Below are 23,373 nucleotides of genomic sequence, written 5' to 3' on the forward strand. Positions count from 1 at the left end.
ACCACCGAACTGCAACCCCTCCCCACCACGACTACGCCTCGATATCCTGTCCATGTATATCACAAACAGGATTGGTGACAAGGCGCAGCCCTGGCGGAGACCAGCACCCACTGAGAACGAAACTGACTGGCTGCCGAGGACCCGAACACAGCTCTTGCTTTGGGAGTACAGAGATTGGATGGCCCTGAGGAGAGACCCCCTTACCCCATACTCCCGCAGCACCTCCCACAGTTTCTCCCGGGGGACCCGGTCATACGCCTTCTCCAGATCCACAAAACACAAGTGGACCGGATGGGCATACTCCCAGGCCCCCTCCAGGATCCTTGCGAGAGTGAAGAGCTGGTCCGTAGTTCCACGTCCGGGGCGAAAACCGCATTGTTCCTCTTCAATCTGAGGTTCGACGATCGGCCGAACCCTCCTTTCCAGCACCTTGGAGTAGACTTTACCAGGGAGGCTGAGGAGTGTGATACCCCGATAATTGGTACACATTCTCTGGTCCCCCTTTTTGAACAGGGGAACCACCACCCCGGTTTGCCACTCCTTTGGCACTGTACCCGACTCCCACGCGATGTTGAATAGGCGTGTCAACCATGACAGCCCCTCAACACCCAGAGCCTTTAGCATTTCTGGCTGGATCTCATCAATCCCTGGGGCTTTGCCACTGCGGAGATGTTTGACTACCTCAGTGACCTCCACCAGGGACATTGACGACGAAACACCATCAACCTCGAGCTCTGCCTCCAACATAGAGGGCGTGTTATTCGGATTCAGGAGTTCCTCAAAGTGTTCCTTCCAACGTCCGACGACCTCCTCAGTTGAGGTCAACAGAGTCCCATCCTTGCTGTACACAGCTTGGATGGTTCCCCGTTTCCCCCTCCTGAGGTGCCGGATAGTCTTCCAGAAACACTTGCCGACCGAAAGTCCTTCTCCATGACCTCTCCGAACTTCTCCCACACCCGCTGCTTAGCCTCCGACACGGCAGCAGCTGCAGCCCTTCGGGCCTGTCGGTACCCTGCAACCGAGTCAGGAGTCCTCCAGGCTATCATATCCCGGAAGGCCTCCTTCTTCAATCGGACGGCTTCCCTGACCACCGGTGTCCACCACGGTGTCCGAGGGTTACCGCCCCTTGAGGAACCTAAGACCCTGAGGCCACAGCTAGCCGCCGCAGCTTCAGCAATGGAGGCTTTGAACACTGCCCACTCCGGCTCAATATCCCCAACCTCCACAGGAATGCCAGAAAAACTCCGCCGGAGGTGTGAGTTGAAGATACCTAGGACGGGGGCCTCCTCCAGACGTTCCCAGTTCACCCGCACTACTCGTTTGGGCTTACCAGGTCTATCCGGAAATTTCCCCCATTCCCTGATCCAACTCACAACCAGATGGTGGTCGGTTGACAGTTCCGCCCCTCTCTTTACCCGAGTGTCCAAAACATGCGGCCTCAGATCAGATGACACGATCACAAAATCGATCATTGATCTTCGGCCTAGGGTACTCTGGTACCAGGTACACTTATGAGCACCCTTATGTTCGAACATGGTGTTTGTTATGGATAATCCATGACTAGCACTGAAGTCCACTAACAAACGACCGCTCGGGTTCAGATCAGGGAGGCCGTTCCTCCCCACCACGCCTCTCCAGGTATCTCCATCGTTGCCCACGTGGGCGTTGAAGTCACCCAGCAGAACTACGGAGTCCCCTACTGGAGCCCCATGCAGGACTCCATTCAGGGTCTCCAAGAAGGCCGAGTACTCTGAGCTGCTGTTTGGTGCATACGCACAAACAACAGTCAGAGTTTTCCCCCCTACAACCCTTAGGCGCAGGGAGGCGACCCTCTCGTCTACCAGGGTAAACTCCAACACCACGGCGCTCAGCCGGGGATTTATGAGTATCCCCACACCCGCCCGGCGCCTCACGCCCTTGGCAACTCCGGAGAAGAATAGAGTCCAACCCTTATCCAGGAGTACGGTACCAGAGCCGAGACTGTGCGTGGAGGTAAGCCCCACCAGATCTAACTGGTAGCGCTCCACCTCCCTCACAAGCTCCGGCTCCTTTCCCCACAGCGAGGTGACGTTCCACGTCCCCAGAGCCAGCTTCTGCCGCCCGGGTCTGGTCCGTCGAGACCCCTGACCTTCGCTGCCACCCATGTGGCTGCGCACCCGACCCCAACGGGTCTTCCCACAGGTGGTGGGCCCATGAGATGAAGAGAGGGGGGGTGCCACGTAGTTTCTTCGGGCTGTGCCCGACCGGGCTCCGTGGCAAACCCGGCCACCAGGCGCTCGCCATCGAGCCCTCCGTCTGGGCCTAGCTCCAGACGGGGGCCCCGGGCTTCCTCCGGGCCGGGTCACATCTCCTCTTCCGTCGATATTCATTGAGGCTTTTTGAACCATTCTTAGTCTGGCCCCTCACCTGAGACCACTCTGCCATGAGAGACCCTACCAGGAGCACAAGGCTCCAGACAACACAGCCCTCAGGTTCACAGGGACACGCAAACCTCTCCACCACGATAAGGTGACGGTTCCAGGAGAGGTAACTCTGGTGATAACATATATAAATAAATAAATAAAAGCTAATTATACTAGCATGGTTCTTGCTGTTCTTGGTTTGATCCTCATGGTTGAATGCACTTATTGTAAATTGCTTTGGATAAAAGCAGTTTACTGATTACATTTGTAAAAGTGTTGAGGCCCCATTACTAGTGTTTTACCTTAACATTGAAATGCTATGTGATGAAATGTAATGTAATGTTGTTACTTTTGGACCTTGGCAGCAGTGTGCTGTGAGTGCTGTCCTAGTTTTGTTGTTTGCTTTCAGGCACCAACCTACTGTCTCAGAGTCTGTGCTAAAGCTTTTATTTATCTAAATTACAAGTTAAACATTTCATCATGTCTCCGGACTTCGTTTGCTTGTCCTTTCTAACACATCACTCTGCAAACTCAGGACATAATCGAGCCTTTCTGACATGATTTAAAAAACAACATAACCTAGACTTATGAAACTCTAAACTGGACAGTGTAAGAACTGAATTCGTTCACTTCTGAAACCCTCTCCATTCCACAGAGGACCAAGCATTAGACTTGGGGGGACGGAACCTCCTAAATAGCTGCCCCCTCCCTGTGGAACTCCCCTAATTTATCAGGTTTCACAGACCTGTCCACTTTTAAACCGCTATTCAAAACTCACCTCTTCAGAACTGCCTTCAATGTATAATGATGTTATGTATTTATCCGAGTTCCTTCAAAAACGCTAAACAGATAAGATTCATTAATATTATTATTATTACTACAAGGAAAAATGTCTCTATGTAAAAAAAAATTTGGGGGAAGTGGATTCTGGATTTTCCCGTGTCTGCATGGATCCCCTCTAAAAGTGAATGGGTTCTTCCGTTGCCCATGGACAAATGTTCCACAAAGTTTTGTGGAAATCCACTCAGTATGCATTTGCATTATCCTGCTGAAAAACAAAAGGACAGAGATGAAAACATAAACTCCCCAGCAGACGTAACAAAGACAGATCTACTCACAGTGGAGCTCCATCAACCAGTGAGGTGACAGAGGAAAAGGCCAGCCAGGCTTTTTTTTTTTTTACATTTTTTGTTTGTTTTGATAACTTATAAGTTAACTATTACTAAAGTTATCCAATCGTGTTTTAACATCTCAGTAATATTGCCAAAAATTTGATCCAAAAATAAGAGTAGCAGAAACAATCATACATGCTTTTATTACCTTGTGCTTTCCTCTGATCTTCATCTGAAAATCCTGAAACGACTGTAGTTTCTACAATTCAACTAAAGCTCAGCAGCCAGACTTTTAAAAATAACTAAGAGATATGATCAGATCACACCTGTTGGCTCCCAGTTTCCTTTTAGATTGATTCTAAAATGAATTGATTATTTTTTAAGGCTTTTCATGAACCTGTCCGCGGGCTGAATCTTTTAATTCCCTATTTACTTTGACGTTCGGTCATTTATGTCTGTGGATTTCTGTCTCTTTGTTTTCTGTTTCCTGTTTTATTTTGTAGCCTCGCTTTCATTGTGTCTTGTTCAAGCTTCTCGGGTGTTTCACTTCCTGTCTTGGTGATTGTCTTTCCCAGTCCTCATGTGTTGCACCTGTGGCTACTTACCCCATTCTTCCCTGTGTCTCTTTTTAAGCCTCTGTGTTCCTTTTGCCCTTTGTCGGTTCCTTACTCGTTTCTACACGTTGTTGTATATATATGGTTTGTCTTGTCCTGCTGTCTCGTCCAGCTTCCCCTGCTTATATTTCCTTTCCTCTGTGTGCGCCTTGTCGCCAGTGGTTACTTGTTAGTGTTTTGTTTTTGTCTCGTTTAAAAGACTTTTTATATTAAATACCTCTGCATCCTGGGTCCATCTCCTTCCTCAAACCGTGACAGAACGAACCGACCACAAAAGATGGACCCAGCAGAGGTTAGTTTATTTTTTAAAAGAGTTTATTATTTTGATTGTCTGGTGTCTGTCTTTTGGGTACCCCGCAAACTCAAGGGATTTCCTGTGGCGGGCTGCGGACGTTGGAGAGGGCGCATCCACAGCAGAAGCCTCTCTCTCCAGCAGCATGCGCATCAGGCACCTCCAGCCCCGACTGGGCCCCAGCCACACCCAGTCCCTGCTCCGCACCGGAGGCTCCCAGCTGACTTCTCTCATTTTCCGACGTCAGAGGTCCTCAGAGCGGCGTCGGCTCCAGTCCCTGCTCCTTGCCGGAGGTCTTCGCGGTGCCAGCTCCAGCCCCTTCTCTAGTCCCTGCTCCGCGCCGGAGGCTCCTTGCTGACGTCCACTGTGTTCCGGCATCTGAGGTCCTCGCGGTGCCAGCTCCAGCTCCAGTCCCTGTCCCATGCCGGAGGGTCCCGTGTTGTAATACAAAAATTGAATCACCTAATTTAATGTTCATTTACATTTTATGAGAGGCTGCTATATCAAATCCCATCGTATTTGTTGACCAGATTTTCTTGTTAACCAATTTAGTCAGTAGAAGCACGGCATTTCAGTTACAGTAAAACTGTCTGTTATTACTTCTACAAATATGAAATGATCCATAGTGTGCGAGTTGTCTTAAATTCCACATCACAGCAGATTACAGAGTTTGATTGAAAAAAGACACTGACAAAGAGATTAAGACCAATATATTTTAATCAACACAATGCAGGTACTAAGGTTTAAATCGTTCACATGTTACAGCAGCAAATAAAAATGATTTAAAAAAAGTTTTCTCTCGTGTTACGCTACTGCTGACATCCAAAGAGCTCGTACTGCTGGACCATATCCTCTAAGCCCAAACATGTTGGTCTGTGCTCCTTGCCTTGACACTCGGCATCTGTGGGCCAATACTCGATCCAGGTTCTTTCCCCGAGCACGTACTGATACCTGTAAAGAGCAGCGTGAAATACCATGTGAAAATATGATGTCGAAAAAGTGCAGAAACTGTAGATAACATGGGAGCTGCAGTTTTTTTTTAACACAAAGAAACTTACAATTGATGTTGTTCGTCTCTGTGAATATCTTTTGACGTGCCCATGATGAGGTACATTTTGTCTTCACCCAGATTTAAAGACTGCCTGCAGTGTGGATAACTCAGGAATGTGCGCTCTTTCCCCTCAGGTCCCACATCGAAACTTCCTACGATTGAAATAAATGAGAGAAGATGCTTTAGGATTGAATTGAGATGTAGAAAATCAATGAATAGTGAGACATTTTAGTGGTCTACATGCGGGTCCTGGGCTGTACCCCCACTGTTTTTTCGTCTGGCTATTCAACCTAAGTTAGCCTGCTGCTAGGGGTAGTTTTCTGCTTTGCAAACAGAAATCAATCTTTTCATGTGCCCCTCTGCACAAATCTAAATAAATAGGCTTTCTTTAAATGGGCAATTATTGTTCTGTTTGCCTACAGAAACAACAATGCAGAAAAAAAGAGCCCCTTTTTTAACTGGTCAAAAAGAACCTTAATATTAACTAATGTCTGGCTTTTGTATGCAATGGGAATGGATTCAATCTGTATTCACTTCCATGCAGTGCTTAATTTGTAAATGACAAGGTGCCGGAACGCAAAGTACATATGACAGCGCAGGGATGATGAGACGGGCACAGGTCCCGGAACGCATACAGAAAACGGTGCTGAAAAAAACATGCAAATGCCCACTGACAATGCTGTGGGACTTACAAGCCTTAATTTCAAATAATATCCATGGTATAAATTTTATGACAATAATTTACAATTATTTTAGGCTATACTGCACAGCACAGGCAAATGCCCACATCAACACAGGTGGGACTTACAGTCAGCAATTCATTTCTCAACATAGATCTAACTTGTAAAACATAAAAGTTCAAAGCTTACAATAAATCACAAATCTTCCATTATTATTATTTAAAGATTGGCACGGCGGCCTATTAATAGACAGTAAGCTCACCATATTTAGTTGTCCAAAACACCCCACATCACGACCATGTCGGATTCTCCTCCTCCTCCCTGTTTCGGGTTTTACTGCGTGTGTCTGTGACTGCTGGCGCTGTAGCTAGCTCCCGCTCCGGCTGGCGGGCAACCTGACCTGCTGCTGCCGCGGTACCGGCCTCCTGCCCTGGCTTGGCTAGCTGTCGGAGAAGCTGGCTAGCGGTTGCGGAGCTAGTCTCCTGCTGCAGCCGGTTTTGCTCGTCAACATGACCGCTGCAACTGCCCTTGTTGCCGCTTGTCGAGGCTTTTCTGACTCGTTTCGAAGTGTCATGCAACTCTTCCTTCTTTTTGAAAAAGGACAGTAAATTCAACTGTCTTTTTGACATATTTGCATTGAACAGGTAACTCTTTGTTCCTCTCTGCTGCTTGCTCCCCAGATGCTGTAAATTTCAAAAGTTTTTGTCTGCGAAGCGGGGTGCATCAACAACAGATCTCCGAGTCTTTCAAATGACGTCGTTTTATCTTAATAAACAACATGAAATTCATGGGATTTGTTCTGTAAATTATTATATGAATATTTGTTTTATTTTATACATTTTTTTTAACATTTTTTTAATATTAACAGAGCTGCCAACTTTTCAAAAAAATGTTGTCGGGGGTGACCAAAATATAGCCGCGCAAGCAGAAACACAAGTTGCAAACAAAAAAATCAAATGAGAGATTTATTACAAAACGTCAGCGGCAGTGTGTCTTTAGCCGCTGCCGCCGCCACCCCTCGCCCTGGCTGATGTAGCGAATCCGCGGCGGACCTCTTGTCAGGGGGGGGGGGGGGCGTGGCGGCGCCGGCCCACACTGCCTTCGCGATCGACGTATTGGCCACTTGTAAGAAATCACATATTTCTGGACGTGAGAAATTGGATGTGTGTCACACGCCGAAAACGTGAGAGTTGGCAGCTCTGTATTAATATTTTTTTCTATACGAGAGGTACCGGATCAGCCCAAATAAGTCCCGGAACACGGGCAGGCCAAAACCAGATCCTATTCCGGCAGGATCCGGCACAAATTAACCCCTGCTTCCAGGGCAAATGACTGAGCAGTAGACACTGGTTACGAGGCTCTTATCAGCAGTGATGAAAACATGACAGCCGGGTGAAGGCGCTAATTTTGTAAGACAGCAAGATGAGAGAGCACCTCATGTGTTGGTTGTGATGTCAGACATGCAGACCACGGAAAAAACACAAAGGCAAATGTAACCCTCTGGGAAAACCAGTTGTTACCAAAACACTTATTTATGTAACGGGTCACTTCTTAATAAAGTTTTATACTTTTAGCAGTGTGATTTTCTCCATTCTGGATGTGTTAATTGGCCTGACAGGACGGCGACTCCTATAGGCTGCGGGGAGGCGGAAGAGTTTATTTAGGGACAACTTAGCTCTCCCCCTCTCTCTCTCCACTACCGGTCCTGTGGGTGTGTGCGGAAGGTTAGCGCGAGCGCAGCACGTGTGGTCGAAATTGTTTGTCGCGGTAAGTTGCGGGAAGTTATATAATGTTAACGGAGATCACAAAGAAAGCGTCCGCAAATATTAACTGAAGTTTCTCCTTAGAGCCCAGCGTGAAGCTGTGTCTGTGTGCGTGTGTGTGCAACAGTGTCGGCGTCGCCGTGGATGCACGCTGTCCCTGCCTTATTTTAATGAATTAAAGGTACGAGATAAGGAGGTGTTTTATGTTTGTAAGTGTTTTTAAATATTATAAATGTGTTTAAAATTGTGTGACCTAACTATAACATGGTTGTTTTATAGGGCTGCCTCCAGCAAAATAGTTACGATCACTGTTTTTCCCCACTTTAGATTTCATTTAGATTATTTGGTTTGATTATTTGTTTCTTTGTTTTATTTTCTTTTTCTTTTGTTTTATGGCAAGGTGCAATATATATGGTTGACTGGGACTGTGAAATTCAGTGGTAGTGACTTGAATGGTGGCGAATTATTGGCTCCATAAAGTAGAGGCCCTCTTTTGTCATTTTGTTGTTGTATATCGTTTGCAGTGATTTTCTTAAAGTATGTGGTGTTTGGTTTTTAATGCATGATATTTTAGCATTGTACAATTGGTCTGGAGCCTCTAATTTCTCTCTGTTTTAAGCTGTCATTTATATCAAGTCCAGGACAGCCTTTCCAACCTTTGCACATGTCACTTTACTGTTTGAGCAGTCTGTTTTAAATCATTTGCATCTATTAAATAAATTGTATTTTTTTCTGATATCTCAGCCTCCCGTCCCGTCTTATTCTTGATACGTGTTGAACCAAATTGACATTAACTGTCATCTCTGAACCATTTTAAATCACTACATTTATAGTATTTATATTTCCTCCTTACTGAGAATTCCTTTTATTTAATTAACAATTCTGTTTTTCTTCTGTATTTAATTTATTATTATTAAGCCATTTCCTTTTTGCTCAGGAAGTGTTCTACCGGTCAAAAAACTTGACAGCAAGTGAGCCTATTGGTTCAAGGTGAAATAACTGCATGTTATTGGTGTAAAACGGTCTAAGTCCCGCCTCCTCACTCGAGTCAGAGAGGTGCAGTCGAGTGGGGAGACAGACGGAGCCTGATGAGAACTGGAGAAGTTGGAATTACGGAGCGATATTACTGCTACTGGTACTCGATATAATACTGAACAAAGAGAAGTTGGAGTATGTTTGAGCCCATAAGAAGTGTATCAACTACTGAGAGGACCTGGAGCGCAGCTTATAGCACTGTTTATTCTTTTCTTTTCCCGGCTGGGTTTTCTGGATACCCTTGAACTTTGAGTTGGATTGGAATCTCTCCCTGACGAGGGAGATGGCGAGCCACCCGTGTTGAGCACCTGGATTGAGGAGCGCTTCCAGAATTCATCTACCTTGCTGTCAGTGTGGTAGGACTGTGGGGAAGGACCTCAAAGGACAGTTGAATCTAGCAGAACATCCTATTTTTTGAGGATTACTTTTATTTTCTGGGTGCACCCATTTCAAAAGACATTTTTAATTTTACTAAACTGAATGACGGCAATGTTGTAAATATTGTGTGTGTTAATACAATTGTTTTCATTTAAACTTAACTCTGTGTTCTGCTTGTTCATTGTGGTGTCTGATTCCTGTTAATTACTCCTCCCTACGAATCTGGGTTATACTGGTCCAGTGTGCACCTACCCTCCATGTGGGTTACACAAACATTTTTGACAAAGTTGAGACGGCATTAAAGAAAAGAGGACAGACAAAGAAGTGCAAGCTGCTTGCAGGAATGCTTAGAGTCTCTAGTACCAATAATATCGTGCCTGAAGTTTGTAATGCTGCTAGTAATACCATAATGATATTACTGTGGCAATGAAATGAATGAAATCAACTGGTTCATTCATTTTCTCCAGCTGACAAACTGACAACAGGTCTGTCTACAAACTAATCAAAATGAAGTATAGGCAGACAGCCCACATAGGTGATGGTGACAGGACGTTACCAAAAAATCAGAAACCAAAAAAACAGATCAATGCAAACAATGTCGAAAAGACAATATCCTGGTTTTGGGCCTTGGTGCAAACCTTCTGTGAAAACGGCCTTAGAAATATATTCAATAAAAAACAAGGTGATTTAAATTTTCGATGGTTCACAGAGGAGATAAATACTTGCCTTCTTTGATCACTTTCAATACCCTCATTGTGTAAATGTCAGTAGACAAACCGTCTGTGAAGTTCTCCAGTCTCACTTTGTACACTGAGGACAGACAAGATGCAGATTCTTATCTCACATATTTGATTATTTAACAATCACTCACTTACACAAACACACAATATGTTGAGTCTTAAACAAATCTCAACTCAAGTGCAGACCATTTTTTGTGCATCTTACCGAAATCTATTTTGCTGTTAGGAGTAGTCTCACAAGATTTTTCTGTGCGCAGATCATTGCTGATCTTTCCCTTCTTCTGCATACTGCAGTTCTCTGGAAATAAACAATAGGCAAAAAGTAAATACACCAGTGATGACTTGATTTATTGACAACATGTGTTGGTGTATGGATGCATCGACCACAGACATCAGCTTCTGGAGATTTACTGTGAGCCACTTTCCACGACCACCTCCTTCCAACTCATTTAATCTTCACCCAAATTGAATGAGGTGAGATACTAAAAGGCTGCAGGTAACAGACAATGGAGGATGATGAAAGCACTACATTAGTGTCATGTGTTGAGCGTGTCTCTGCATGTTCTCCCCGTGTTTGCTTGAGATTTCTTCTGTACTGTGGCTTCCTCCAACCGTCGAAAGTTAAGCAGGAGATTATAGGTGTGAATGTGAGTGTGAACGGTTGTTGTCTCTGTATGTTGGCCCCTGATTTATCCAAGGTGTACCCTGCCTTCACCCAACGTCAGCAGGGATTGGCTCCAGCATCCCCCCGTGACCCTCAAAGGATAAGGGGTATAGATATTGGATGGATATATGAATGGCTTTTGTCTTCAAAGAGACACCACCCTGTTTACCTTCGGCACATGTGCACTCATCATTTCTGCAGAGCCTCAGTAGCTGTCCAGCTTTCCTCTCTGGATGATAGAATTTCACACAATGTCTCTCTGCAATGGAAAATAAATATAAAGTGGCATACATCAGTGCAAATCAACATTAAACACTTAATAGGATATTTTTTGGAGTGTTTGCAATTTGGTGCAGCTTGATTGAATTATGGCGACTGTTAGGCCTTGGGGAAGGTAAGTACTCTACTGAGTGTCTTTCTAAGTGTGTTTGAGGCTTACGGTCATAATATTCATAGACAGAAACAGTGGATGGCTGTAACACGCCCACTTTCATCGTCTGGTGAACCCTAAATGTGATCTCCTCTGGTCGTGTGTGAGAAACCTGCGGAGAAATTTAAAGCAAATGTGATGTAGAGACCGAACAAGATCTAGAGAAAAAGGGGAAAGGGGGCAGAAAGGCTTGCATCTCACCTTGTCCAGGTAGATGATCAGTGAGCCTCTTTCTGACAGGACAGTGTTCATCTCATATTTTGAAATAGTGCGGGCACGTCCTTTAGACAACTTCACACACAAACAAATCGTGTCAGTCACCTTTCAAAACCTTTAAACATGTCCTTTCTCACATTGGCCCTATGTGTGTATGTGTGTATCTGTAACAGCACTTACTAGGTCCAAGTCATTAGTGTTGACGGTGAAGCCAGTCAGCAAACCAATATCCAAGATTGACATGCTTGCATCTCGCTCCTTGTCCTTATATCTGTGTAGGAAATCCACAATGTTCAATGAAACGAGACAGTTAAACTAATATGAAAAACACTTCAGTCAGTATTGTTTCATTATTGTACTTACAAAACCTCCATTTTCAGCTTGAATATCATCTCATCTGCATCCATTTTGTCTGGAAAAGCAAGATAACACACAAGCATTAAATCCTCTCATGGCAGAATGATGGGGACTCAGCAGGAAGAACACAGTGTGCAGTTACACAAACAAAATAGACGCATACAAGGAGACAAACAGAGAAAATGACAAATGATCACAACAAATAAAAATGAAGAGACAGGCAAATTACCTGGGATGAGCTTCACCGACATGTTGAACTTCTGACAGTCGCTCTCCTTCTCTTTAGGTAGAGCATAATATAGCGACACCATCTGTCACACAGAATATAAATTAGCTTTTGTTGACACTAGGTTAAAAATGTATCTGGTCGGATCTGGGATCAATATGAACAGATACACAGCAGATGATAGCGCGAAGAACAAAACAAACATTTTACTTACTGTCACTGTTGCTTCTCCTGATCCTGTGGCAGTCACTTTCACATCCTGGTTTATATCATTGATCTGAGTATATAAAATACACACAAGTACACACTGGATCAGCAGAGGAAACAAAAAGAAAAGCAACATGCAAGTTTGTGAGAGTGTGAACTCACTTTAGATGTTCTTGTGGTATAGCTGTTTTCCCGGTTGAAGTTAAACTTTTCAGGCTTTACCCTGCCCGGCAACGAGATATCCACATTCAGATCGTACTCTGGTTCTTTAGCACTGGCCCAGTACTCTGCTACAGCCTGGTACACTATGATGGTAGCCTGGAGATAAAGAAAGAGCGAGGGGAAAAAAAATAACACTTTTAAAAACCAAAGATATTGTTCATAGGACCAAATTCACTTACACAACATAAGGTAAGATCTATAGTTCAACTCAATTTCATCCTTGGGGCAATTTTAGTTGTCAATCTCATCTTATTTTACCTCCAGATTTTCTTGTTTAAGTTGATTCATTTGTTTTAATTGTGTTGGGCAAGAGTCCCTGCTGAACTGGCCATGTGGTGGGATCCACACAATGAGTCGTAAAAGTAAGGCCTGTGAGCCAAGATGAAACCAGCTCTAAAGTTTCCAGCTAAGATCAAGCATGGAGATAGCATCTCCTCTGGGGGTAACTTCCTCCCTGGGGTTTTCCCAGAAACCCCTGCTCTGCTCCTGGCCGTTCCCACTCTGATCTGACCTCTGACACTCAATTGGCTTAAAGCCAGCATCATCCCATGACCACACCTCAAGGAGGCTGGGCCTCCACAGGTTAATAAAAGCCCTGGCAACCCAAAAATCGCTGCCATTTTACCCTGCTCTGAAGACATCACCAGGCCCCTTCGGGGCCTCCCAGCTGATTTAGTTGCTAAAGGGGGCAACCTTAACTTTTAGTTTATCAGCCATTTCCTGCTCTCTGAAGACGTCAACAGACCCCTTCGGGGCCTCCCAGATGTTCCAGTTACTAAAGGGGGCAATTACAGACGTTTCTTTTATTTCTTTATTCAGTCGACGTTTTATTTTGATAGGACTTTTTGTTTTTAACTTGAAGAGGCCGCGCACAGGAACTCGCTCGCCGGCCGAGCATCACAGACTTTTCTTTTCACGATCCCCACAGCTACGCCACAGCTGTTAATCCCTGCAGGACAAAGCATAATTCTGTCGCAGAAGAGATGAGGCCGAATTCCGTTCTAAGAGCAAGAGACGAATTCGCTCCATATCCGGTCCCAGCACGAAGCCGCTGCAACAGATGAACTAACTAAGATGAATTAATAATCTCAATATTTAATATTAATGATTATATAATACACAATGAAGGGTTTTAAGTTCGAGCACAGGCTATAGTAATCCAGCTGCATTCACATACACATGTACAAATAATCACAGAAATACAAATACTTTAATTACAAAAGTATTTATTCAAAAGGGGAAATAAAGTTAATGTTATTTCAATGATTCTTCATTTAACAAACTCCAATATTTCAAATAAGAAGGCAACAGCAGCAGCAGCACTTATCACAATGGTCACACATGTAAAACTGAGTATCTACTGGTGTGTGTGTGTGGTCGTGTGTGTCTGCCTGTCTGTGTCTCTTTGTGTGTGTGTGTGTGTGTGTGTGTGTGTGTGTGTCTAAAGAGAAAAGGGAGTGGCTATGGCGTAATGGCGAGATCACGTAGTGACGTAGTCTGGCCAGGATCAAGATGTTACGTTCACGTACTTTCAAGATGGAGGTTTATGACCCCGGTGACGACATGAGGTCGAAGACAAGATGGCGGTCGGTCGCCTGTTACACAAAGGAACTTTAGACAAAGGGATTTCTTATCTCCTGGTTCTGGCGCCGAATGGCGTCGAGATGTATTAAGGCTCTTTAAATCTAGAATTTTCTATGTAACATGAAATAGGTAAGTGTAGGTCGGGACGTGTGTAAAAACAGGTTTAGGAGAAAAGAGAGAGAGAGAAAGAGAGAGAGAAAAACATCGTCTGAGACCAGCTACAGTGACTTCACCACTCAGTACACAAATTAGAGTTGTGCACCGATCTTTTAACAGGTTAAGTCTCTGTAAACTTAGTCGGACGATAACAGTGCTGCCGGAGGCTCTCTGTCACGGCGCGAGGCACTTTAAAACATTCGACAATGTAAACAAGGAACCGGAAGTGACGCATCGTTCCCTCGTGTTACACGGCTTAAAAACAGATCAGCGATCTACAAACAAACACTCAAATAAACATGACACGCTAAGTATTTAAACTAGTCTCTGCCCAGACAATAAAGCCTCTTACTGTGACCTCCGCGGTGTTGCTTGCGCGTGTCGCGCGGATTTTCGGGAAGTCCAGTGAATCTCGTGTTGTGTTCCTCGGGGTATATGCGGTCAGCGAATCCCCGGAATTAGGTGAAGACGTCATGGCTTGAGCTGGATAGCGCTGGTTCATCTGTTGCAGCGGCTTCGTGCTGGGACCGGATATGGAGCGAATTCGTCTCTTGCTCTTAGAACGGAATTCGGCCTCGTCTCTTCTGCGACAGAATTATGCTTTGTCCTGTAGGGATTAACAGCTGTGGCGCAGCTGTGGGGATCGTGAAAAGAAAAGTCTGTGATGCTCGGCCGGCGAGCGAGTTCCTGTGCGCGGCCTCTTCAAGTTAAAAACAAAAAGTCCTATCAAAATAAAACGTCGACTGAATAAAGAAATAAAAGAAACGTCTGTAATTGCCCCCTTTAGTAACTGGAACATCTGGGAGGCCCCGAAGGGGTCTGTTGACGTCTTCAGAGAGCAGGAAATGGCTGATAAACTAAAAGTTAAGGTTGCCCCCTTTAGCAACTAAATCAGCTGGGAGGCCCCGAAGGGGCCTGGTGATGTCTTCAGAGCAGGGTAAAATGGCAGCGATTTTTGGGTTGCCAGGGCTTTTATTAACCTGTGGAGGCCCAGCCTCCTTGAGGTGTGGTCATGGGATGATGCTGGCTTTAAGCCAATTGAGTGTCAGAGGTCAGATCAGAGTGGGAACGGCCAGGAGCAGAGCAGGGGTTTCTGGGAAAACCCCAGGGAGGAAGTTACCCCCAGAGGAGATGCTATCTCCATGCTTGATCTTAGCTGGAAACTTTAGAGCTGGTTTCATCTTGGCTCACAGGCCTTACTTTTACGACTCATTGTGTGGATCCCACCACATGGCCAGTTCAGCAGGGACTCTTGCCCAACAGTCCCCCTTTTTGGTCTGGAGAGTGGGCTGTGACCCCGGTCTCCAGGGCAAACTATGGTCGAGAGTCCAGTGATAATCCATGAGAGGTAATCCTTGAGTGGAGTTGAAGCAGTGAAAGTTAGTTTATTATGAGGCAGAGAGGCATAAATGTCTTTGAGGCATAATTTGGACACAGAGAGGCATAATTTTGTCTGGGCAGACAGAGGCATGAATCTGGGCAGAGAGACTAAAATAACACATATCTAAAACACGGCACACACTTTCAATTCTACAATGCTTATCGGCAGTAATTGTCAACATACCAATGAATTTGTGTGAAAAGTGAAATGAGAAAAAAAGGGAAAGAGGAACAAAGGAAATTTTTAATATGTGCTGGTGTTTTTGAGGTAAACATGTGTTATCATGTCAAACCACAACGTTTAGAACGGCGAATCACGTTCTGTTGTTTGCTAATCGGTAAATTAATGATGAATCCTATTCCTAGGTTCTGCAGATCTACCGATATAGGAAATTGCACTGTCTAGACTGAATTGCCAAGTTTACCCAGGAGGGCTGCATAACCGTAGTGGTAGAGGACTTCAAGATTCACTCAACGAGGTCTAAGAAGGTTCACTACCTGAACATACGTTATACAATTTACTGACAGAGGGTCTAAGACATGCAACTATTGATGATGTGAGTGGTTTGAGTGATCTCTCTGTTTGGAGTTGGGATTTCTCCCCCCCCTTTTCAGATGTGGAGGGGAGAGGGAGTTTTGTGTAGTTTTACCCATGGTTCAGTGTCTGGTCTCTTAGGAGAGCCTGGAGGAACAGGTGGCACAATTTCTCATTGTTTCAGCCACACATCTCCGTATTAACTCCTGTCCCAGAATGCATCCCATGTTTGGGTTTCGGTCACCATATCTATACTCCTGGTACTGATATGGTTTCCGTTGGCTAAAAACAACTTCTCTTTTGAGAGGTATTCATATAATGAGATCTAAACCGATTGTGGGAGTTTTGTTCTTGGGCATGCTGCTAGCATGACTCTGAGCACATCAACATGTTCTTGGGCTTGTCGCTTGGCCCTCTGTTTGCAGAGGAGTGCCAGGTGACCCAGAACGTAGGATAAACTCAATTTCGGACCAGTGGTGTTGTTGAGGTGTATGGTCAGTTCTGCAATCCTTTGATCGCATTAACTTAAATCATAATCACTCAACTAACTCACTTCATCACTAGAAAAATTGATCAGACTGCAGAGCTGCCAACTCTCACGCTTCCGCCGTGTGACACACGCTTTTGCATGTTTTCACACGCACTCACGCCACACATCCAATTTCTCACGCCAAAAAAAACCTGGATCTTTTAAGTGAAGCGCATGACTAAATCTATTTTAACTTGTTGACGAGACGAGACGAAAATGTTGGTGGTTGACTAAGTCACGATCATTTTTTAAAACATCATCGTATCAGGCCGTCATGAAGTACCAGGAGCGGGCGAGTGTGTGTGTGTGTGTGTGTGCCCCAGATAGCGCACCGGTCCCGAGGCTCCGCCCCCCGCCCCGCGCACTCGCTCAGAGACACAAGACCAGAGCTCCTTCACGTGAAGGAGCTGGTCACTGACTCACCGGCTGCTCAGTGGAAACAGTGAAAACACAGAGTTTCTCTGGTCTCAGCTGATCAGAGCTCAGCGTCTTGATCAGAGCAGAAGCTGCAGTTGGTTTCTACCGAGCTGCAGTTTCTGTGTCCGCCTCCAGCCTGACCTGCTCTCACTTTTCGTTTAAATATTTCGCCAACTAAAATATATATTTTTAAGCTATTAGGCTGCAGCTATATGTTTTTATTTATTTAAAAATAGGGTACTTCTTATTTCATAAATTTTCCACAAATACGGGGAGGACTCAAATAACCCTACAAAGGTCTATGTTTAATTTATTTCAAAGTAGGCCGACACTTGCCTGTGTATTTTCTTCTCTTCATAAGCGTTTGGTTTTTCCTTTGTTGTAACAGGTAAAAATATCAATCAAATGTCAACAGTTTTCTTTATTGTTGTTCGATAATTTCATAAATGCAACAAACCATAGTTTAGTATAGTATAACTTTATATAAAACTTTATTAGCTTTGTTATCAAATATGTTTTGCGGCTCCAGACAAATTTTATTTTGGGGAAGAGGGTCCATTGTGTTGCTTAAAAAGGCTACTGTTTAAGCACTTTATTTGTTGCACTTTTTTGTCTGATGGAAAGTGTGGTGGGAGGCGAACATAAATCATTAACTGCTCTTAAGAATACAATTATTTAAAATATAGGTTAGGTTTCAGTTCAGAATTAGTTGAAAACCATTGTAATCAAAATGTCAATCAACCTACCTTGGTCAAATCTTAAACAAAGGTCTATTAATTAGGCTATATTGTGGTCATTGAGGCACAACAATAGTTTTCTGGTTGAATGTTCAGCTCAAGGCTAGAAGGCCCTACAAGTCATGATCAGAGGAACATGAATCAGAAGAAGTTCAGGTATTGCACATCTTTAGCATACCACCCAAAAATCCACTAGAATGCAGGAAACAACATCTACTTAAACCAACATTTCCTGGGGGTGGACCTTCAGCTATGTCTTTGCGTCACAGAATGTAACCAATGTTGTCCATCTCCAGTCGGCCGCTCCTATCAACGACTTCGGGCCCCAAAGGCCACCAGAATGCAGCGAACAACATGGATACAACGCCAAATTCCAACAATCCCCTGATATTTGAGCCACCAACGTGTGTGGCTGTGTGCGCGGCAAAATGTTGGTCACCCCCGACAAAATCTCACTCCAAGGTTTTTTGAAAAGTTGGCAGCTCTGAGACTGGCAACTGTCTCTGACAGGTCGTCTGGTCTTGAGGGAGCCCTGCCCCAGTGTGGTCCATGCTACTCATCTTCTGAGTGCGCAAACACCTGGTGGGCTGCTCAAGCTTGCTTAGATAAAAGCGGACAAAACTCAATTATAGCATTTCTATAAAAATTGCTCAGACTGGCGACTGTCTCTGACAGGTCGTCTGGCCTTGAGGGAGCCCTTGCCCCAGTGTGGTCCATGCTACTCATCTTTTGAGTGCGAAAAACACCTGGTGGGCCGCTCAAGCTTGCTTAGGTTTCTGAATCATTGTACACAGTATTATGCTACAGCTGGAGTTAGATAGCCTCACGCAGGGGCACCATTTATGTTGCATGCGTGAAGCGTTCCGCCCTCACACAGGGACACCATTTATGTTGTGCAATAGTAGTAGTAGAATTGACGTTGGCTAATTATTAATAATCATGAGAAATGATTATTAAAATAGAAATTATTTATTAAAAATAATTAAAAATTATAAAGCTAGTAATTAAGAATAGTAAAATTATTAATTGATAACTGAATCATTTCTAATTAATTATTTTACTATTCTTAATTACTAGCTTTAATAACATTTCATGAACTGTAATTTTGTAAATTTTCTGTACTCAGCTATTTTGTAAATGTGGTATCAACTTAAACGTATTTACCGGGTTAAAGTAAAGGTTGAATGAATGAATGACAATTCAAATGCGGGATAACTAGCTAGAGGTGCATATGGAGAGTGCGCTTTGTTACCTGAGTTGATCCAAATCCTCCGCCCACCTTCTGTTGTTGGTTGAACCATCTCACAATAGGCCGGGCTTCTTCGAAGGCCTTTATCAACAGAGGGGGAGAAAGGGTTGAAGTCTCTATGATTGAGCATCGGTTTTGGTTGGGTTTTCAGAAGCCCATCATGTAAATTTGTTTTTTCTTGCAGAGACTTGGCGCTCGCCTGATACAAGTTATCGATTATCAATGGTAAGCAATGCTTTTTTACTGTACAAGAAAATTGCAAACAGCATTAGTACATGCCAAGCAAACAGCCCATTCCAAATTGTAATTTCAGAATAGGCATTGCACTAATCTAATAATCCCTCCAGACTTTTAATGAGGAGGCATGGCTTGTGACTGTTATAGTGTGTAGCTCGACATGTTGGCCAAACACAAATACTGTAAGTGGAACATGCTTACCCCGACCTTGACCAGAGCCAGAAGAGCGTAAGCTGTTGCCTCCAGTGTGTAAATATGTCCATTAACTACAGGCCAGTGGGACAGTTCTAAGGGGGAAATAAACAGACAAAGCAACATTTTATTTAGAGCTGTGAAAAATAACGCGTTAACGCGTTATGATTAAATTACAGGATTAATTCGTTTTTTTTTTTTTTAACGCATTTAACGCATGCGCAGAAGGAACTTCCAATTCCGCCGCCTCTGCACTAGTCGCCGCTCTAATGCAGTCAGACTGCAGCTGCCATTCAAACAAACAAACAACATGGATAATTCTGATGAACCTGAGGACCTTCTGGACGGGAAGATCGTGTTCCAAAAAAACAAAGATCGAACATTCAGTAAAACCAAGGTGATATGCACACTCTGCGAGAAGACGTTATCGTTTCACCGTAGCAATACCCGCCTAACCACCGCAACGCGAAGCATGTGTTGGTTGGCGAGGGGCGTTCAAGTGGAGTGCGCCAAACCAGACTCACTCGCCGGACACATTGTGCAAAAGAAGCGGTCAGCTTTACTGTCAGAGAATTTGAACAAGTTAGTTTGCCTCACCAACTGGCTAAAGAACGAGTAGCTAAGAGGGCCTTTAGAGGCATTAGATTGTATCATGGTGTGGTTAATGGTTGTGTGACAAAAAATATAAAAAATGTCAACCATCCTATGGCTAAGAAGCTCAAATAATTTCTGTTTAATTTAAAAAAAAAAGTTTTATTCAACCACACAATGGCTAAGGAACCCGAATTCTGTTTAGGATGAAGATTATATTAATGTTCCATATGGAAAAGCAATGATAACTGCTGAAGAACTGCTGAGTTGCAGCACAAAAGAAAAGTTAAATGTCATAAATCTTGTTTTCACAAAAATATTCCGAAAAAATCGGTAATGTGATTAATCATGATTAATCCATAGAAACCTGTGATTAATTTGATTAAAAATTTTAATCATTTCACAGCCCTAATTTTATTACAAATAAGAACTTGTGACAAACTTCAGTGACTAAGAATATCTACTTTTGCTTAAAAAATGAAATAAAAACCGGAGGAATTTGAAAATGTGAGCACACAAAAGCTTATTTAGATTAAAATCCAATTTATAATGGATTATTAAGGCAAATACAGATATTTGACTTTTAGTTTTTAATATGTACATTTATGTTAACTATTTCTGAAATAAGACTTGAAATTCACCTATGAAATATATATACTTTACAGACAACAATGTTTTTTTAATTGTTTGCAGGATTATGCAAAAACCATTCAACTGATTTTCATGAAATTGTGTGGAGAGGCGGGGCATGACAAAAGAAAGAAACTATTAAAATATTTTTTGGTGCAGAGTTGGATCGGGGGACTGATCAAGTTTTTTTTTTTACTTTTCTTTAGCGTGATTTGGGGCATCTTTTTGACTTGGACATAATTGTTGATATCTCAGAGAATAAACCCATTCATCTTGATGAAACCAATCAGACTTTAGAAACCAATCAGACTTTTTAGAGGACTAATAGTCATGAGTCATTATAATTTGGTGAAGATGCAAATAAAAATCTGGATTTAAATGTGGTTTCAGAATGGGACTGTTGGGCTTTGGCAGAGGTATGTGTTATATTATTGGACTTAAATCTTCCCATAATATCAATTTTGTTCGGGCTCTTATTAGTTGTGGATGTGTTTTATATTTGCTTGTACACATCCATATAATTTTGTGTGGCAGCACCTGGAGAAGCGAACTTGAAGAGGACTTCTCGGTTCAGTTTGCCTTCGTTGGCCAAGGCGTACGATGTCATGGCAACAGCATATGGGTTGGTGAGGCTGGCCAAACGCCTCTCCAGGAACTGCACCGCTTTGTCTACACTGCCTGGAAGACTCTGGGCATCAGGAGAGGAAAAAAGAGGATGAGGGGAATCACTATAATACAACATGTTACATAATGCATTGCAAGGAGTAGAAAGTACAGATATTGGCTTATACGTATATTTTGTGGTAACCCTGACCCTAAAAGTGAAAGTACCTGAAAATGAATCGGTTAATTAAATTAAATTAAGTTAAATTAAGAAATACAAGATAGTCGGTACTCACACTAACAGTGGCAGCACATATAGTCCGTGACTCCTGCATGGCGATGAGGATGAAGGCCGTCATGGAGGCATCTGAATCGTAGCCAAGCACATCACCCTACTCACACGCATATGCCCAAATTTAATTATATTTGTATATGGTGATATAATTTGTAATGTTGCTCTTCATGTCCATTAAGTTGAAAACTGATGTTGATGAAATTAGTGTACGCACAATCATCTCTCCACTGTACACCCTTCCGACTTCTCTGAACACGCCGTCGGGTTGCTGCGCGTTGAGAATCAGGAACTTCACAGCGTCACAGATCACGTTGTTCTCCACTGCCACCAGACTGCTGGCCATGGCGAACACCTTGGTAACGTACGCTGTCAGCCTTAGGGAGGGGAGAGGAGATAATTGTTTAGTTCTATAAATTTGATATTGATATACATCCTCTCATAGTATAGTAAAATATACGTTAGGAGACATTACATTACATATTAGAGGATGTTTACATATGAGTTCATAGATGTTATGATGCCTCACCAGGAGCTACTTTGGTGATCGACGTACACAGCAAAAGAGCCATCATGTTTACGGAAGTGAAGTTCGTTGTTGTAGCCTGGACACAAACAAAACACACAATGCTTTTACTGAATATAACTGATGGCAGTTTTGTTTGTAAAAACGGGTGAAAACCTTAGTTGGGGGGAGCTGTATGTGAACATGCAAATGTCAGAGTGAGAGGCTCCAAAGTTTCTCCTGCCAGCCTCTGAGTAGTAACTCTGGATAAAGTTAAAATGAGCCGTTGTGAGCAAGAGATCCTCGGCAGGATTCTCTGCAAGCGAGTGGGTGAGTTAAAGACGCTTCTAACGCGAAAAGATACAAAATGAGAGAAAGAGTACCGATATTTCAGGATGAAAAAGCCGTGCCATACATGTAGAAGAAACTGGCAAAGATGTCAATAGAGAATTTAGTGATAAAAGACTATGCTGGTGTTGATATGCTATAAACGACCCTCGATCTCTGCAGCAGAATTTATGTCACATCTTGCCTCTATCTTCTAGAGGCAAGAGTTGTTCATATGTGGAAGAAAAACCTGAGAGAAAGTACGGACCCAATTGTGTGATATTCTCATGAGTTCAGGTCTGAAAACATCTTGAGTTTTGTAGCTCGGATATGTGGAGCAGGGGTAGCATGTTGTGTCTCGTTTGTATTGATACCACTTCAGCCACAGTGAAATTAGGTATGTGCTTTTAAATCAACGGAGTGATGTTACCGGTCTTGATATGCTGGAGGGCTGTGTTTCGTTTCTCAAAGCCCACAGCCTCCCACTGGTTGGTTTTGTCCAAATAAGTGGTTGCAATGAGTGGTAGGGTCATTCGGTACATGTTCTGCTCTCCGCAGCCTGACGGCTGTTGGATAAGGCTACCCATCGACTGCCCACTAATTGCGTTCTCTACCAGTGGAGCAATGTTTTCCATCCCTGCAGGCACACAAACCAACAGAAAAACCAAAGCACTTTAAATCAACAGGAGGAAACGTGCAAATAAACATGAATTATTTTTACGGGCATGCGATACACGACATGTCCAAATGTACCATAATCCCACCTGTCACAGAAATCTGTGTGCTAGTAGGTGTGTTCGGAACCAAATCCTTCCTTGGGATTCCACTGTTGATAGTTATCACTTGTTTACCTCCTGAAGAGAGAAACAGGATGAATTCAAGAAATAATGAAAACACAGTATTACTACATGACTATCAAATGCAGCCGTTTATGTGGTAAACTCACCGACACCTTTCTTAGAGGGGTCTAGTGTTATAATCTGTGGCTGTTTAACCAGAACACCTTCTGGCTGAAAAAAA

General features: G+C 43.5%; 1 protein-coding gene and 1 pseudogene across 1 annotated transcript in view; both read right to left on the reverse strand.

The window, feature by feature from the left end:
* LOC128431194 (complement C3-like) overlaps positions 1-4,368 on the reverse strand; it is a 34,920-nt pseudogene extending 30,552 nt beyond the window's left edge.
* Positions 4,369-5,119: 751 nt separating this feature from the next.
* LOC128431074 (complement C3) overlaps positions 5,120-23,373 on the reverse strand; it is a 43,546-nt gene continuing 25,292 nt past the window's right edge. The window contains exons 23-43 of the mRNA XM_053417296.1: positions 23,300-23,363; positions 23,118-23,207; positions 22,784-22,990; positions 22,051-22,126; positions 21,739-21,898; positions 21,526-21,621; positions 21,164-21,314; positions 19,415-19,500; positions 18,980-19,057; positions 12,330-12,485; positions 12,175-12,237; positions 11,964-12,045; positions 11,741-11,789; positions 11,558-11,648; positions 11,363-11,452; positions 11,171-11,273; positions 10,901-10,990; positions 10,273-10,365; positions 10,050-10,137; positions 5,479-5,619; positions 5,120-5,371 (exon numbers count right to left, since the gene is read on the reverse strand). Of these exons, the coding sequence (XP_053273271.1) occupies positions 5,230-5,371; positions 5,479-5,619; positions 10,050-10,137; positions 10,273-10,365; positions 10,901-10,990; positions 11,171-11,273; positions 11,363-11,452; positions 11,558-11,648; positions 11,741-11,789; positions 11,964-12,045; positions 12,175-12,237; positions 12,330-12,485; positions 18,980-19,057; positions 19,415-19,500; positions 21,164-21,314; positions 21,526-21,621; positions 21,739-21,898; positions 22,051-22,126; positions 22,784-22,990; positions 23,118-23,207; positions 23,300-23,363 (2,196 nt within the window). The 3' untranslated portion in view covers positions 5,120-5,229. The remainder of the gene's footprint in view (positions 5,372-5,478; positions 5,620-10,049; positions 10,138-10,272; positions 10,366-10,900; positions 10,991-11,170; positions 11,274-11,362; positions 11,453-11,557; positions 11,649-11,740; positions 11,790-11,963; positions 12,046-12,174; positions 12,238-12,329; positions 12,486-18,979; positions 19,058-19,414; positions 19,501-21,163; positions 21,315-21,525; positions 21,622-21,738; positions 21,899-22,050; positions 22,127-22,783; positions 22,991-23,117; positions 23,208-23,299; positions 23,364-23,373) is intronic.

The sequence above is a fragment of the Pleuronectes platessa genome, chromosome 3 (genome assembly GCF_947347685.1).
Source record: "Pleuronectes platessa chromosome 3, fPlePla1.1, whole genome shotgun sequence".
Classification (NCBI taxonomy): Eukaryota; Metazoa; Chordata; class Actinopteri; order Pleuronectiformes; family Pleuronectidae; genus Pleuronectes; species Pleuronectes platessa.